At 42.0% G+C, this 16,722-nt stretch overlaps 1 protein-coding gene across 21 annotated transcripts in view; it reads left to right on the top strand.

Moving 5' to 3' along the window:
• Positions 1–16,722, top strand: part of LOC100348238 (adenylate cyclase type 10) — a 44,853-nt gene that overhangs the window by 26,429 nt on the left and 1,702 nt on the right. For 15 of the 21 annotated variants that reach the window (XM_017345109.3, XM_051854749.2, XM_051854748.2 and 12 more), the window contains 12 exons: positions 629–754; positions 2,987–3,253; positions 4,150–4,485; positions 7,046–7,109; positions 8,024–8,243; positions 8,582–8,707; positions 11,739–11,911; positions 12,924–13,083; positions 15,018–15,222; positions 15,304–15,400; positions 15,848–15,966; positions 16,231–16,348. In XM_017345109.3, the coding sequence (XP_017200598.1) occupies positions 629–754; positions 2,987–3,253; positions 4,150–4,485; positions 7,046–7,109; positions 8,024–8,243; positions 8,582–8,707; positions 11,739–11,911; positions 12,924–13,083; positions 15,018–15,222; positions 15,304–15,400; positions 15,848–15,966; positions 16,231–16,348 (2,011 nt within the window). The other 6 variants (XM_017345107.3, XM_017345111.3, XM_008262894.4 and 3 more) reach the window with 6 other exon arrangements.

The following is a 16,722-nucleotide window of genomic DNA, read 5'->3' as shown; positions in this document are numbered from 1 at the left end:
GGGCATTCTCCAGTGTGGTATCCCCTGGCCTTTGTGAGGTGTGTACCTATTTCCCTGTTGACACTGTGGGCCAAATTAGGCCTGGCCAAACATATTATGCAATTTTATGCAATGAAGGTGAAAACTCTGAATACCTACTTCAGATAATTTAATTCAATTCATCAATCTATTGCTTTTGAGCAGCCCAGAAGGTGGGGATAGGAAAATAGAATTTATAAACATGAGTTTATATATAGAATATATAAATATACATAGAGAGTATAGGGAATGGAACATTACTGATGAGATGATGACTGGAGGGTTTGGATGGTGAATAGTAGGAAGAAGAAGTGTGGGAGAGGAGGAAAGTGTAGAGGTATGTGTAAATCTAGAAGGCCAGACTAGAGCAGTGGCAATGGAAGCAAGAGCTGTTTCTAAGGTGAACAGGAATCCTGGCCACTGTTACATGCCATGTGGTACCAAGAGTGTCCTTACCTTATGAAAGAAAGAGAACAGGAAGAATGGGAGAAGTGAAACGCGGAACCCTGGCACATTCTAGCCCTCTTTATCCTTTAGTTTCTCAACTAAATTTTTGGATTTTGTGCCTTTAAACTGCTTTCCTTGAACATGATGTTTTCTTTCCCTACAGCCAATGCAATGAAATCTGCACTGTATAGTATTGTTCCTACCAGCTGTGAAGACCAGGAATTATATGTCTGCACTGTCAAGGATGATGTGAACTTGGATACAGTGCTTCTGCCACTGTTGTTAAAAGGCAAGTCCCTTGAACCCTCAAGTGAACCCGTTACAATGTCTTTGTGATTGAGAATTTGGTGGATGATGGAGTATAGGTCTCTGTTGTGCTCACTATAAAGTAGTGGAAAGTAAGTTGCTAATAGCTGATGAGATAAAAAATAAAGAAGCCATCAGAATTGTTATGCATAGTTGGAGAGGAGATGTTCCTTGAGATGAGGGCTCTTTTCTTAATGTCCTTTTCAAGTGTTAGCAAGGTACTAATTAAGCCCTCTTGAGAAATATTGTGATGAACATACCTTCGAGTAAACTATGGTATTTCTGAGAAAATAAGACATGCACACAAAATGGCAGTACAGAGCACTACTTGTAAAAGTTAAGAACCGAGGCTCTGAAGGCAGAATAACCTGGGCACTGTACTTACTGGATGTGAAACTTTAGATAAATTAGCTAACTTATCTAAGCCTCAGTCTTGTTATCAGCACAATGAGGATAACAATATCCCCTACCTCATGGGAGTTAGTTGAGGATTAAGTGAAGTAAATCATGGTACATAGTAAATATTTTATGAATGTTAGATGCTATAAGCTCTTCACTCTGGAGGGTTTGGGTCCAGCAAGATAATTTACATTCATACCACTATGATAGGCCATACTTGGCATTGACTTAGAAGGAAATGCAGCATGCTAGCAGGATATCCGCAGGTGGTTTTCATTAGTGGGAGTCCCCACAGCAGTCCAGGGACTTTTTTCTGGCTGCTCAGGGAATAGCTGCAGTATGGGTGAATGAGACGAGGATGCATGGGTGCTTGGGATGTCCATGTCCCAGCTCGGAACTCCTATCGCTAACAGCTGATAGGCTTAGCTTTTAGGCCCTACAAGGAGCGTGATTTAGTACAAGAATTACTACATCTGAGAAAGCCCAAAGCTAGGCTTTTCACCAGCTCATTCACAGTTCTCCCAGTCTAAACTCAGTTTCCCTGTCAGAGGCCATTGTTAGCATAAACAATAATTTTACCCAATAACACAATGACATTCTAATTTTATCAAAATCTTAAGAAACAGCTAAAAATTAACCTCAGTTCAACACTGTCAAGGAGTGAAAAGGGGTTATTAAGTCCAAAACTAAAATTAATAGCTCCACAGATGGGCGTTTAACCTGGGAGTCAAGGCATTGGTTAACATGCCCACATCCCATATTATAGTTCTTGGGTTTGATCTCCGGCTCCAACTCCAGACTATTTTCATGCTTATGCAGACCCTGGAAGGAAGTGGTGATGGCTCAAGTAATTGAGTTCCTGCCACTCATATGGAGGACCTGATGTCCCTGGTTTTGGGCATTTGAGGAGTGAATCAGTAGATGGGATCCTTCTCTATTTTTCTCTCATCTGCTGCTCTTTCTGTCCATCTCTCTGCCACTAAAATAAATGATTATAAAAAAATTAGAAATTGATTTTAAAAATAAAATTGAGCTCTTTATATCTCCTGTTCTCTCTCTCTCTCTCCCTCTGTCTCTTGATCTTGCTCTCATTTAGTTGAAAATGAGAAGAAAACTAGATTATAGGATATGGAAATAGAAAATATTGTAGCTGAGTGATTCAGAGCATGATTTTGGGTCTACTATCAAAATGTTGGTGTCCATGGGAATAAAACTGTTAATAATGTAGTAAAAACCTGATTATTGTTGGTTGAACAATGAATGCAAAATGGGGACATAAAGATAAGCCTCTTTCAAGAGGTTTGGTTGAATTGGAAAAGGAGGATTAAAGCAAGGCAGTAGATGAGGGTGAACAAAAAGCAAGGCTTTGCCGGTGCCGTGGCTCACTAGGCTAATCCTTCGCTTGCGGCGCCAGCACCCCGGGTTCTAGTCCTGGTTGGGGTACCGGATTCTGTCCTGGTTGCTCCTCTTCCAGTCCAGCTCTCTGCTGTGGCCCGGGAGTGTAGTGGAGGATGGCCCAAGTGCTTGGGCCCTGCACTCGCATGGGAGACCGGGAGGAAGCACCTGGCTCTTGGCTTCAGATCGGCGCAGCGTGACGGCCGTAGCAATCATTTGGGGGGTGAACCAATGGAGGAAGACCTTTCTCTCTGTCTTTCACTGTCAAACTCTGCCTGTCAAAAAAAAAAAAAAAAAAAAAAAAAGCAAGGCTTTTTCTTATTAAGGTGGATAGACTATCAACATAATGAATTCTAGGTTTGCAGAAGTTTTGTTTATTGCTGTTGCTGCTTCTGAAGATGATGTTTATTATTATTGGCAGAAATAGCGATAAACCAACTGGATCAACTGAGCTCAGAGGAACAGTTGCTGCTAAAATGTGCGGCTGTCATCGGTCACTCCTTCCACTTAGATCTACTTCAGCACCTCTTGCCTGGATGGAATAAAAATAAGCTGTTTCAGGTGCTGAGGGCTCTTGTGGATATACATGTACTCCACTGGCTCAACAAAGACCAAGAGCTTCCTGCTGAACCCATAGTAGTGCAGTCCTCTGTCAACATCATTGATCAAACCAAAGAGGAAAAGTCAGGTGAGGAAGGGCTGCTCCTTGTTCTCAGGTCTGAACAGAGGTCCCCAGTGAGGGTATTCTCTGTTGCAAAGTCCACAATCTCAGTATATCAAGGGCCTCTCTCAACGCTTATGGCTAAGAAACAGGAAGAAAATGATCACTTAAACCATGGAGGAGCCATAGTTGTAGTGAAAACAAAATCTTATATTTTTCAGAATTATCTTAATTTCAAGAATTCTACCTCCTTGGTAGTTTAACTGAGAGTATTTGTATTTTGACTTTGGATTCAGAAAATATTGCCAAATTCTTTTTTCTTGGCTTCTGGGTGCAAATAGTGAGAAAAAAGAATAAACCATCCCTAATTTTAGAAACTCACAAGGAAGATTAGCAAGAAGTATTGAAACAGACATGCACAAGCAAGAGATTAATTAGATAATTACCATCTCAAATTCTCCACGTGAATGAGTAGATCTATAGCATGGACTACTCAAAGCATACATGTCCCACACAGAGCTTCCCTTTGGCTTTGAAATATTTTTGAGCCCTATATTTGAACAGAGCATTTCTAATTATGTGACATTTAGCATAATTTGAAATAAACAAGCTCAATTTAGCAGGAACAATTAAAAAAAATCTTTCCAATGTATTTCTGTACTGCTGATCACTTCTTCCCTGTTGTGTTTAATGGGTATGCTCAATACCTTTAGGTATGGTCTGTCTCTTGGATTGGTATGAAAATTCTTTATACCGAGGAGGCAGTAGTACCAACTAAGAGTTTATGAATAAAGTTTTTCTATAAACTATTTCTATAAACTATTATTAGTTTTTCTATAAACTATTTCTATAAACTTAGAAATGTGCCATGTTGTAGCATAAAAAGACATTAAGGGAGACTCTCACATTTTGCTAAATTTCAGGTGCTGGCTTAGCCTCTCTTCGCAGGCTGCAAGAGGAATTATTCCTACCTCCAACTGAGGTGCTAGAATTTGGAGTGCCTCTATTACGGGAAGCTGCCTGGGAGCTGTGGCCCAAGGAACAACAGATAGCTCTGCACCTTGAATGTGCCTGCTTTCTCCAAGATTTGGCCTGCCGTTGTGGGAGCTGCTGTGGAGGAGACTTTGTCCCCTTCCATCGTTATGCAGTCTGTTCTACTAAGCACTCCAGTGGGACCTCCCGATTCTGTACTTATAAAGATACTGGCTCAGTGCTGACACAAGCGATCACAGACAAATTGCAGCCACCTTCTCCTCAAGGTAAACCCAGGAAGTAGAGAGAGAACATGTGGCAGCAGTTTCTCTCTCTCTCTCTAAGATTTATTTATTTATTTGAAAGGCAGAGTTATAAAAAGGGGAGGGGAAGACAGGGAAAGAGAGAGAAATCCTTTGATTCACTCCCCAGTGGCTGCAATGGCTGGGACTGAGTCAGGCTGAAACGAGGAGCTTCACCCAGGCCTCCCATATATGGGTGGCAGGGGCCCAAACAATTGGACCATCTTCCATTGCCTTCTCAGGCACATTAGCAGGGAACTGAATCAGAAGTGGAGCAGCTAGGACTTGAACCAGGATATAGAGGATGCCAACGTTGCAGGTGGTACCCACTATACCACAACACCATCCCAGCACTTCACTTTATTTATGTACTTGGAGCTCTTCACCCAAAAATTGAAATCAGATTAAGGGAAAAAAAGAAGTAGAAAGAACCATTTATTCTTAAACAACCAGAAATAAGAAAAACCTAATCTCAGAGTTAAAAAGGAACTTTAGAAATTGTACTTATCTTAGTTTGCAGTCTTGGTCAAGTAACTTAATCTCAATTAATTTGGGAGAATAGGAATACTAATTTAATAGGGTCATTAATGAGTATTAAATTAGTTAAAATATATGACACTGAAAAATTCCAGGCACATATTGAATGTACAATACATTTTAGCTATTGTGTTATTTATATTATTATTATTCAGTTCAGTGAACATAGATGGAGTTGTATAAATAAGGTGATATACCATGTGTTAGGAATATGATGTGAATAACTTCAGTCTCTGCCCTCCTGAAGCTGTCAGTTTCAGGGTGGGGAGTAATACAGATGTATAAATAGAGAACTCCAGTATGGCATGGTAAAGACAGTGAAAATGGCATACAGGTAACTGGTGTTGTGGTGTAGCAAGCAAAGCTGCCACCTGCAGTGCTGGCATCCCATATGGGCCCTGGTTCATCTCCCAGCTGCTCCACTTCCCATTCAGCACCCTGCTAATGACCTGGGAAAAACGGTTGAAGATGGTCCAAGTGTTTGGGCCCCTGCTACCCTTGTGGGAGACTTGGGTGAAGCTCCTGTCTCCTGGCTTCATCCTGGCCCAGTGCTGGCTGTAGTGGCCACCTGGAGAGTAAACCAGCAAATGGAAGATCTCTCTCTTTCTCTGTCTCTCCCTCTCTGTTAACTCTTTCAAAAAAATGTTAAAAAAAAAAAAAGAAGGGAGGGAGGGAAGGAGGGAAGGAAAATGGCATACAAAAGGGTTGGAATACCTAGAAAAGGGGTCATTAATGCAACCTTAGGAATGTGTCTGAGAAAACTCTCCATTTTATGGAGATAATGCCAGAGCTGAGTCTTGTGGGATAAATAGGATATAACTATTTGAAGAAGATTGTGCTGGTATATCAGTGTTCACCACAGCCTTTTAAACTGCATTCCAGACGAGAGTGCTTCTGTCTTTGTCTTAACCTTTCTGTTAGCTCACCTCACAGGACAGATCATTTCATTGTCTCCAGTTGTCTGAGAGTTCCTCGGTGTTGTGGAGTATGGAACAGTATGAGGGAAATAGTAAACTGTTGCTGGAGACGGGCTAAAATGACAGATTTGATCTGTGATCCTAATACCCTTTCTAGCTTTGACATTATCACAACTCTATGAAGGTAGATCAGTGACTTAGAGCAATTGCACTGGCAGGTGAACTCTATGGGCATTTGCACTTTTTGTACTTTCCATCTAAGAGGTCAGTTTCAGCTTTGGATTAGGCAGTCTTGTCAATCTGTTAAGGGAAAAGCAGCTTCCTGGCAGCTGAACCTGAGCTTTCCCACCCAGGGCCTCAATGCATGCCCATATAGACCAGGCACTGCCCAACTCCAGAAGATGAAAGTCACAAGAGACCATGATGTGATGGTGCCCCTTGGATTTGTGCACTACGGTAGTGCTTGCTGCCAAACTCGTGTCTTCTGTGACGTTAGCTGTTATTTGACATCGTTACCATCAGAGAACCTGTCCTCCTACTTTAATCCAAACCGCCTTGTGAGAGTTCCCTCAGGCTGCTTGTCAGTCCTGCCACCCATGCTCTGAACTCTAACAAGTAACATGTTAACACCTTTCTTGGCATTTGCTGTTTTGATCTTTGAGAAGACAGCTGCAGAAGGCTATTTAAGGCCAACTAGGTAAAGCCGGAAACTTCTCTGCTTCTGTGACCTTAGTGGACTGTGGCATTTCGTTTTAGCATGATTTCCTTCACTTGGTTTTCGAGTTTGCAGCTGACTGTGATCTGGTCCTGAAACTGATCCAGATGTATTCATGGATTTTCCACTATTAGAAGTAGCCATCAAACCAAGATAGACGCACCATTTACTCATTTTTTCCCTTCATTTAGCAAACATTGAGTGCCTCCTTCAAGTTAGGGACTGTTTTGAGGAGTTACTATTTGAATTGCAAGTAGTTGTCATTAAGGAATTCACAATCTACTGTCTTGATTTTGTGTTGTAAACTACAGAAGAAAGTAGTTAGTTAATCCAAACACAGATAATTAAAGATAATCATGTATTTTCCTCCCCACAGATAGTTTGCAGTTCCAGGAAGAAACATCCAGAAGTCAGAAAGCCTTCTCAAGTGAACCCTGCAGGTAGATGAAGATAATGAGGGTAGATCTGGAGGGGGTGCAAGAGAGAGACAGAAGCCATTAAACTGGGGCACTCACTTCACTCACAGCCAAGACAGTTCAGACTACCCAGGAATAGGGATTCTTGTTCTCCGCCCAAAATTTAGGACGACAGAGATTTGGAAAGGCAAGTTTCATTTCTCTATAGAGAAATTATTTCTTAGTGACTAAGAAATGTTTTATTTAGTAATTTTCAAAGGTATGCTTAAAGCAGATATTTTTCAGCTATAAACTTGTCTTGTCAATTATTTTTACCCAACATGACATTAAAAATGAATATGTATTTCCTATCCACAGGCTTCCTGAGTTTCTGATGCCTCGCTAATCAATTTTAAATGGCCCCAAATTGAGTTTACCAGCCATTCTGCATACAGCTCCCTACACTACTTACCTAACTCAGTTTCCTACTGTTTTCAAACAAAAATCTATGTTCCACATGAACCACTCCCTACTCACCTTCGTGTTTTTATTACAGAACTCTTTAAATGCTGGGTGACCTCTACATCCTCCACTTTCCAGAGTGCGGCTCACCCTTCAAGGCCCTGCTCAGTTATCATTTGGGAAGAAGACCACTGTAGCCCAGAGAAATATTACCCACTGCTTTATGTCATTGTCAAGTTTCATTTAACATTTATAATTGTGTTTCCCCATTGAGATTGTGAGGCACATATATTGGCTTTAGATTTTTTAAAATCTTTAATAGGGCCTTATGATTATAGTCCTGGTTTCTGGACTTTCAAAGCTTAGGGAGTGATGGAGGAGAAGGATAGACTTAGAATTAATGAGTTACATAAGAAATCTTCTTGGGAAAAGTGTGGTGCACCCACAAAAGTAGCAGCTTTGTGACCACTCTCATCCTTTGTCATCTCTCCACAAAGAACAGAGGGAGAGTTCCTGGATCAAGTGAACAAGAAGCTGGCTCAGCCTAGCTCTGAGAAACACTTGTTGACTATGAAGCCCTGTCACTGTGAGGAAATCCTGAAGTTAGTGCTGTCGCCTCTTACTCAGCACTGCTTGGTCATTGGAGAAACCACATGTGCATTTTATTACCTGCTGGAGGCTGCTGCGGCCTCCTTGGACCTGTCGGATAATTACATGGTGAGCAAGCCCTGTTCTCTAGGTAAAGCCTTGAGCTGAGCCCTCTTACTTTAGGAATTTGACTGAGATTTCTTCTTGTCAGTGTAACCTGAGTAGAAAGCGGAAAAGGATGGGAGGGAGACAAGCCGGGAGAAATGCAGGAGAAAACAAAAACTGGGAGCATGGTAGTGAAAGAGCACCAGCCCATGCACAGCCAGCTCCCCATTTCTAACTCGAAATTCAAGCCTGGTCCAAATTCAGATCTCAACCCTCATAACCTTCCTCCAGCCTTCATCTTAACCTCATTCCCAGCCTCTCCTAATCCTAATCTGGTTTCTTCATCCCTATCCTGTTTGGAGGCTTTTTTTTATTTGAGGAAGGCAAGCAGTCTTCGGGGTCAACCCTCAGCATTCTCATTCTTGAAAAAGCACAACATGAAGATCTGTCAGTTTGAGGAGGCCACTTTCTGCCGTCTTCGGTCAGAGGTGAGGGCAGCAGGTGACCTTGAAATATTATTTCTCCTTGGGCATACTCCGTTATTTCTTGTTTAAATCTCTTGTTTTTTATGTGTGATTATAAATGTGAGAATGTAATAAAAGTTTGTACAGATTCAAAATATAGAAATATATCCAACTCATATATAGAAGGTGAAGGGGTCTCTGTTAATCCTATGCCACCCCCACTACATTAATCTTTGATGTGTATTCCGCCAACTATACACACAGTCATGTCATTATTGCTTTTCATTCACTTGTTAACAGGACCATGTTCTGTGTTCTCTTTCTTCTGCAGCTGGCTTTTATTCTTAGTAGATTGAAGGTATTTGCATATTGGTATACATATTGACCTATCACAGAGTTACCAAGTGCCCCATTGTATGGATAGTTATATCATAGTTTAGGCCGGCGCCATGGCTTAATAGGCTAATCCTCCGCCTTGCGGCGCCGGCACACTGGGTTCTAGTCCCGGTCCGGACGCCGGATTCTGTCCCGGTTGCCCCTCTTCCAGGCCAGCTTTCTGCTGTGGCCAGGGAGTGCAGTGGAGGATGGCCCAAGTGCTTGGGCCCTGCACCCCATGGGAGACCAGGAGAAACACCTGGCTCCTGCCTTTGGATCAGCGCTTTGAGCCGGCGGCAGCGTGCCGGTGGCTGCCGCCATTAGAGGGTGAACCAACGGCAAAAGGAAGACCTTTCTCTCTGTCTCTCTCTCTCACTATCCACTCTGCCTGTCAAAAAAAAAAAAAAAATCATAGTTTAACTATTTTTTTCTTCTTGTGCATTTAGATTGTCTCTAATTTTAATGTTGTAAACATTGCTACAGTGCATATTTTGTTAAATATTTATCATTTCCCTTGTGAGACTATTTCTGTAAAATAAATCCTCAGAGGTAGAAATGTAAAGCAGATGTAAAATATTTTACATTTAATAAATATATCATCAAATTGTTACCCCAAAATACTATGTCAATTCAAGTTTTTCCCATTTCTTCATATACCAACATCATATATTACCATTCTTTTTTAGATAAATTTTTAATTCCTAGAGAAGAGTTATATTGTATTTTAATGTGTAGATCTTAATTAATATGATAAATGTATTCTTATATTGGTCATTTATATTCCTATGAATTGTCCATTCATGTCCTTTGCTCATTGACTTACATAAATCGAATCTTTTTTTGAGTTTTTATTTAATGAATGCATTTTTCATAGGTACAACTTTAGGAATATAGTGGTTCTTTCCCCAATACCCACCCTCCCACCTTTCTCTCCCATCCCATCTCCCTCTCCCTCTCCCATACCCTTCTTCATCATGGTTCATTTTTAGTTTGATTTCATATATGGAGGAACAACTCCATGTTAAGCACTGATTTCACACAACATATAGAGTACAGTTTGAGAACAAGATTTGCAGTTAATTCTCATAGTACAACTTATCAAGGACGGAGGTCCTACATGGGGAGTCAGTGCACAGTGACTTCTATTGTTCCTTTAACAATTAAAACTCTTATTTATGACATCAGTGATCACCCGAGGCTCTTGCCATGGGCTGTCAAGGCTATGGAAGCCTTTTGTGATCATAGACTCCATCAGTATTTGGACATGACCATAAGCAAAGTGGGTGTTCTCTCCTCCCTTCAGAGAAAAGTACATCCTTTGATGGCCCCTTCTTTCCATTTTTTGCCACAGAATCTTGGCTTCCCATGCCTGAAATGCTCTCACAGACCAGGAAGCCTTAAGGGTTGATTCTGAGGTTAGAGTGTTATCTACAGTGAATGCCATTCTAGAAGTCTGCTGTGTGGACTGCTTCCCATATTGGACATTCCTTCCTTTTTAATTCTGTCTATTATTATTACCAGGCACTTGATGTTATTTATATGATCACTTTTACACTTAAACCTTTCTATATGTTGACTAACATTTAATATGATCATTTTAACAATTAAGATGGCATTTATACCACCGATTTTAATGGGTTTGGAATCCCATGGCAGGTTTTTAGGCTGTACCCTTAGAAATAAGTCTGTAGGACTGTATGCAGAACTATACTGCTTTACAGTTATAGACGATCTCCTCCCTCTTTTATTCCCCCTCTTATTTTTTACTGGGATCTTTTTCTAATTGAATTAACATACATATGATTAACTATGTTACATAAAGAGTTCAACATATAGTATGAAGAAGAGAAAAGAAAAAGAACAAAGAATAAAAGGAAATACAAAATAAAAAGTAACAATAAAAAAAGTGGTCATATTGGTCATTTATATTCCTATGAATTGTCCATTCATATCCTTTGCTCATTGACTTACATACAATCTAATCTTGATGTAAACCTTAAATACCCTGGTTAGGAGAATAAGCTTAATGTGTATAATGCCTTTGAAAGCCAAAGGGAATATAGTTGTCAACAGCATAAAATTATTTGTGCTTCAACCAAGAGGTTTTTGAAACAAAGTTAAATATTTTTTCCCTTTATCAGAAGTTATTATACAGTCCTCTCAAGACTGTTGGAGAATCACATGGACTTTCTCACTTTCTTGGTGGGTCTGTCCTTAGAATGTGGAAGTATATGGTAATGCCAAGCTAGCTTCCCAGCTCCCACTCACCCGTCCACTGTGTACCCTATTCAGAGAAGAGAGATTCAGGATTTAGTGATACTTTACATGCTTTCCAATGCATCTGAGCATCTCAGTTTCCTCCAAGGATGACCCCTTCTCAATCTAGCAGCATCACTTTCTAAATCACAGCCACCCTCTGCTGCCCCCTGAGAAACATGTGGAAAATGAGGAGGGTACTTTCTCCGTAATCCTGTCTTCTCACCCCTTAACTGCTTATGGCTCTACTAGTGCCTGTTAGTGGAACTGCTGATGGGGCTGTTCTCTAACCCAGTTCATTCTAGCACTTCAGTGACCCCAGATACACATCTCAACATGAAAAGAGCCAGTGTGTTCTATCAAAACCTTACCCATAGTTCTCTTCCCACAGTTAGATTACTGTTTCTTCTTTGCCCATCTCCAGGTCTGTTTTAACATGGGACAGATCACTTTGGCCAAAAAATTGGCTAGAGAAGCCCTTCGACTGCTGAAAAGGCACTTCCCTTGGACCTGGTTTGGTGTCTTTTTCAAGACATTCCTGGAGAAATATTGGTATTCCTGTTCTTTGACCCAACGTCCAAGCAACCCCCGTGAGAAGTGAGAAACCTGCACATTGTCCTAGTTCCTTTTAGAGTCAACAGAGAAATGTAGCTAAACTAGCCTAGAACTTTGTGGTATCGACCCATGACTCCTGTTTTTCTTACTGTCAAGTAACCTTCACGTATGTAAGAAAGTATAAGCATATAAAAAGGTATTTAAAAAGTTTGTGTAAATGCATAATGTGAAAAACCTATGCGTGGGTTACAATTTTTTTTAGCACCAAAGTCAACTTATCTTCTGATTCCCTTTTCCTACTTTTTGAAGTATCCTCAAACCTCTACCCATTGTTACAGCTAAGTATATAACTGCTCTAGTTATCCCACCTTTTTCCCCCAGCCAGTTAAATGTAGCAAATAGTAATTCAAAGAATGAATAAAAATCTGTCTCTGAACTTTTCCTGATCAAGAGGAATGACATATGGGATTAGGAGTGTTAGGACTTGCTCAGTAACTAGGACACAAGTAGTTAACTTTACACCTGGCAAACTGAGCCCAATTAGGAAGGACCCTGAGCATTTCTAGGTGGAATTTTAATTTTATGGCCTAAGATTCTGGCTCTGGCACCTTTAGCAGCCTGCCTATCTGGGATATCCTCGGCTGATAACGGCATCCATCATAGGCCCACCTTATCACTGTGGATGGGGATCTTTGCACATATACATGACCTATTCCCAGGCCTGGAGTAGAAAAAGAAACTGCCCTTCACCCCAGGGGCTGAGCCTTCTCTCAGTCCCCTCTCACTGTCCAAGTATATTCCCCTCCCCCCCCCCATCATTTTTTCCGATAGTCTGTTTTCAGTAAAACTCTCCTGCCTCAACTAGGCGCCTCTTTGCCTTATTGAGGTATAAAACTCCCAAGAACTTAACAAGGAGCAGTGGGATTCTAGGAATATTTCTGAGTTTGAAAGTCTGTAGATGGTCCCATCATGATTAGACTTAGAACTCTTGTGGGGAAGGAAAGGTAGGCATTGGTGAGGAATAAGGGTGTGCTAATCACCTTGTGTTTCATAGCAGTAAGAAGAAGTTGGCCGTCCTCCAGCAGCGAGTACATTGCCTCTCTCTGCTTTGGCAGCTCTATAGCCTTGAGGCCACAGCTAGCAACCGCAGGTTTGCCTCTCTGGCCACTCTTATGCAGAAGAATTCAGCTGAGGAGTTTGCAAATGAAGCCCAGGTGAGCAGTCCTTGCTTTATTTCTGAACGTCCCTCAGAAACTTCAAGTTCTGGGGAGAAAGATCCTGCCAACTTCCTGATTTTATTGTGGCTCCCCAATAGCCTAGACTTAACAGGACACCACTGATCCTTATTTGAGTAGGGTTTCTCAATAACAGTTTATAGATGGGTTTCCAGTTGTGGGCTTATCTGTGAACTCCCTGAACTAAATGTAGAATTGTATGTGTATGTTCAAAAGACTATTTGGGAGGTGGTAGGAGGTAGGGACAGGGCATAGCTTTCATCAGATTCCCAAAGAAATCCATGATCTAATAAAGGATCAGGATTGCCAACTTAGGAGAAAAGAAATGTGTCTTTTAACTTTATTGTCTGTCTTCTTTTATTCAGGTATTCAATAAATATTTGATGAACACCTATTATGTGTCAGGCAGAGAAACTTATGTAGTATGTTTAAATTGAGCAAAATATATACCATATTAGGTCATAACAAATGCAATGATGAACATTCAGTGGAGGCAGGGAGACAGAGTTCTGTGAGGTTGGGGGCTACAGTTTTAAACAAGGTGAATGGAGAGAGTCTCATTGAGCAGGACAAGCATCTAAGGGAGGTAAAGAGAGAAGAGTGTTCAGGCAGAGGTACAATGCATGCACAAGGCATGTCCTCCATGTCTGAGGAACAATGAAGGGGCCAATGTGACTAGAGGGGTTGGAGAGATGGGGAGGGAGCTAGAAGATGAGGGCCAGACAGACTGGGGTGGGGTAGAATGGCAGATGGTACAGGCGCTGTAGGCTCCTGTAGATGGGAAGCCATTGAAGATTCTGAAAAGAGGGCTGACAGGATCTACTTTTATTTTAATATGATCATTATGGCTTCTTCGTTGATAATACATGGAAGGGGGCTAAAGGGAAACAGGAAGACCAGTTAAGAGTCTATTGCAATTATCTAGGCAAGAGTTGGTGGTGGCCTGACCTGTGGTAGTGGCAGAAGAAGTGGGAAGCAGGGTGTTCTGTCAAGATAGAGCCAGCAGGATTTACTCATGGATCCAATCTGGGAAGTGAGAGAAAAAGAAGAGTCAAAGATAATCCCAGCCTTCATGACCTGAACTTTCAGAAGGAGCTCTTACTTGGAATGAGAATGTCTGCAGCAGGAGCAGATCTGGCAGCAGATAGAGAGCTAGGCTGTAAACGGGTTTCATTTGAGAAGCCTGTTAGACATCAAGTGGAGCTGTGATGTAGGTAGGCAGTTGAATGTCTGACTCTGGGGGTTGGTTCACAAGAGAAGTCTGAGCTAGGAATAGAAATATGGGAGTTATCAGTGTGTAGGTTATTTAGAACCATGAAACTGGGGAAAGAACATTCAGGGAATGAGCATAGAAAAAAGGTTCATGCATTGAGTTTACAGCCTCGTGTTAAAAGGTCAGGGTGATGAGAAAAACAGCAAAAGAAACAGAATAAGTTGCCAGGGAGACAGGAGGAAAACCAAGAGAGCATGGTGTCCTGCAAACCTAAATAAGACAGTATTTCAAGAAGAAAGCCGTTAGCTATGTCAAAGTGCACATGCTATAACAGAGATCCAGGTAGCAGCTCTGAAGAATTCTAAGCAAGAATCAGGCCTTCAGGAAGAAAAACAAAGAACAGGTAGTTTGGTCAGTGTGTTGAAGGATGAAGTTGTGGATTAGAGCAGAAGAAAATGGGTATGTAGAGAAAGTGATGTGTTTAGTGAGCAAGCAGTGAGAATGATCACATTAAAAGCATAGGTGTGGAAAGGAGCGTGTTTTCCAGGTGGAGTGGAGGCGAGTAGGTAGGGACACTAGGAGTCCATATTGAGTGAGCAGCAAGCTTCCATGATAGACTGTTACATGGGAAAGGGACAAAATGGAAATGTCACATGAATGTACAGTGGGAATCTTTTGACCCATCTTTGTTGTCCTGCAGGTTGTCTCTACCTATGTGGACCTCTCCCAGTACTCCCAGAACATGGGCAACAGGGATAAGTGGCTGCACTGTGAGAAGATGGCCATTGAGAAAAGCAGCCTGTGTTGGTTCTCCAGGGAGGGATTGTTGGCCATGGCTCAGCTCATGCAGGCTTTGGCCTACACCAAGCTGTGCCTTGGCCATCTTGATTTCTCCATCAAGCTGGGTAATGGGGCATGGGGCAGTGGGCTTTTAGGAAGTCCAGATTCTCAGCTAGACCTCACACAGGGTGCTGTTTAACCTTTAGGTTTTCAAGCTCATGAGATATGCAGATACCTCAAGAAACCAGCTCTGGAGAACCTGGTCCTCTCCATTCTCTTCAGAGCCGCATTTCTGAAGAAGAAGTATGGAGATCATTTTCTCTCCTTTGTACTTACAGTTTCCTGGGGGAGGGGATGGGGGTGAGAGAGTCGGGGAAGGGATGGGCTCCCTGAAAAGTTCATAGTGGAGAAGGAGATGCATTTCCATCTCCACATCCAGGCTGCCTTTCCCAGCCCCAGAAAGGATGATGCGAAGGGTAGAGGTGAGGTCAGAGGGGGAAATGCAGAGCCCGAGCCACTACATACTCCTTAGCACCTGGGGCCCAGGAACAAACTTCCTTTTTTTCTTTTTTGCCTCCTTTAACCAGAACCAAGTCTCCCAGGCACAGATGTTCCTTATATAAATAAATAGAGCTCTTAAGAAGACATCTGTGAGGGTGTTAGACTGCTCTGAAGCTATAAGATCCCCTCCATTCCTCTACCATCCTGCCCTACTCCCTCACTGGTCTCAGCAGCTCTGTCTCTTGGCAGATTTGATCTGTGTGTCCATGTGCTGGAGAGTCAGTGGGGCCTCATTTCCCAAGGTCATGATGTCCTTGGCCTGGCTTGCTTCTATTCTGCTTGCTTAGATCTGCTGCTGTATGGAAAAGGTAAATTTGCATAAGGCTCTGCTGTACTCCTGAGGGATTCACACTTCCAATGGGGCCCAAGGTTTGAACACAGACAGTCACAAGCCTGTCCCTCATGCATGACCTGTTCTCCTGGTGCCTGTCTTTTGAAACCTGAGAACCAGGTTATAATTCAGGAGTAACCTGCCTTTCAGATCTCATTTTCTCCCCTGTGCCACACACTTTGCATACCCAGGTTCCTACGTTGGCAGCATATACTAGAATGGTTACCGTCTCTGTCCACAGGATTGCTGTGTCGGTCCTTTGGCGAGTGTCTGCGTTTCATCCAGCACTACGAGCACAGCTGTGTTCTTTCTTCTCAGAGCAATGTCATGCTGGGGGTTCACTCCTCCTTGGCCATGTGGTAATGCTTCACTCACGATCTGTGGTAATGAGTAGGAGTATAAAGAAGTCATTTAAGCCATCCCACCCCCACACGTATTTCCAGGACTCTCCAACATCTCTAACCAACTGTCAAAGGCTATTTACCTCTTGTCCCCTTCTATCTTACTGGAAGTATTCTTATCCCTTTGTAGGTTTGGGCCTATTGCTTGAGGGTTAAGTTTAGGGTAACATTTATGTGCTAGAGTAACTCATGGCAAGGTTGAGTATCTTTGGTCTCCTTGTATGTTGATGCTCTATACCACTTTCTAGTATCACAGTTCTGACTATATCCAGGAAGTCTAAGAGCCTTGAAGAAGTAATGATTTTATGAAGCAGCCATGATTGGTAGGCAGG

Source organism: Oryctolagus cuniculus, chromosome 5, assembly GCF_964237555.1.
Source record: "Oryctolagus cuniculus chromosome 5, mOryCun1.1, whole genome shotgun sequence".
Classification (NCBI taxonomy): Eukaryota; Metazoa; Chordata; class Mammalia; order Lagomorpha; family Leporidae; genus Oryctolagus; species Oryctolagus cuniculus.
The sequence above is the reverse complement of the archived record's forward strand: the minus strand, read 5'-3'. Positions and strand labels throughout refer to the sequence as shown.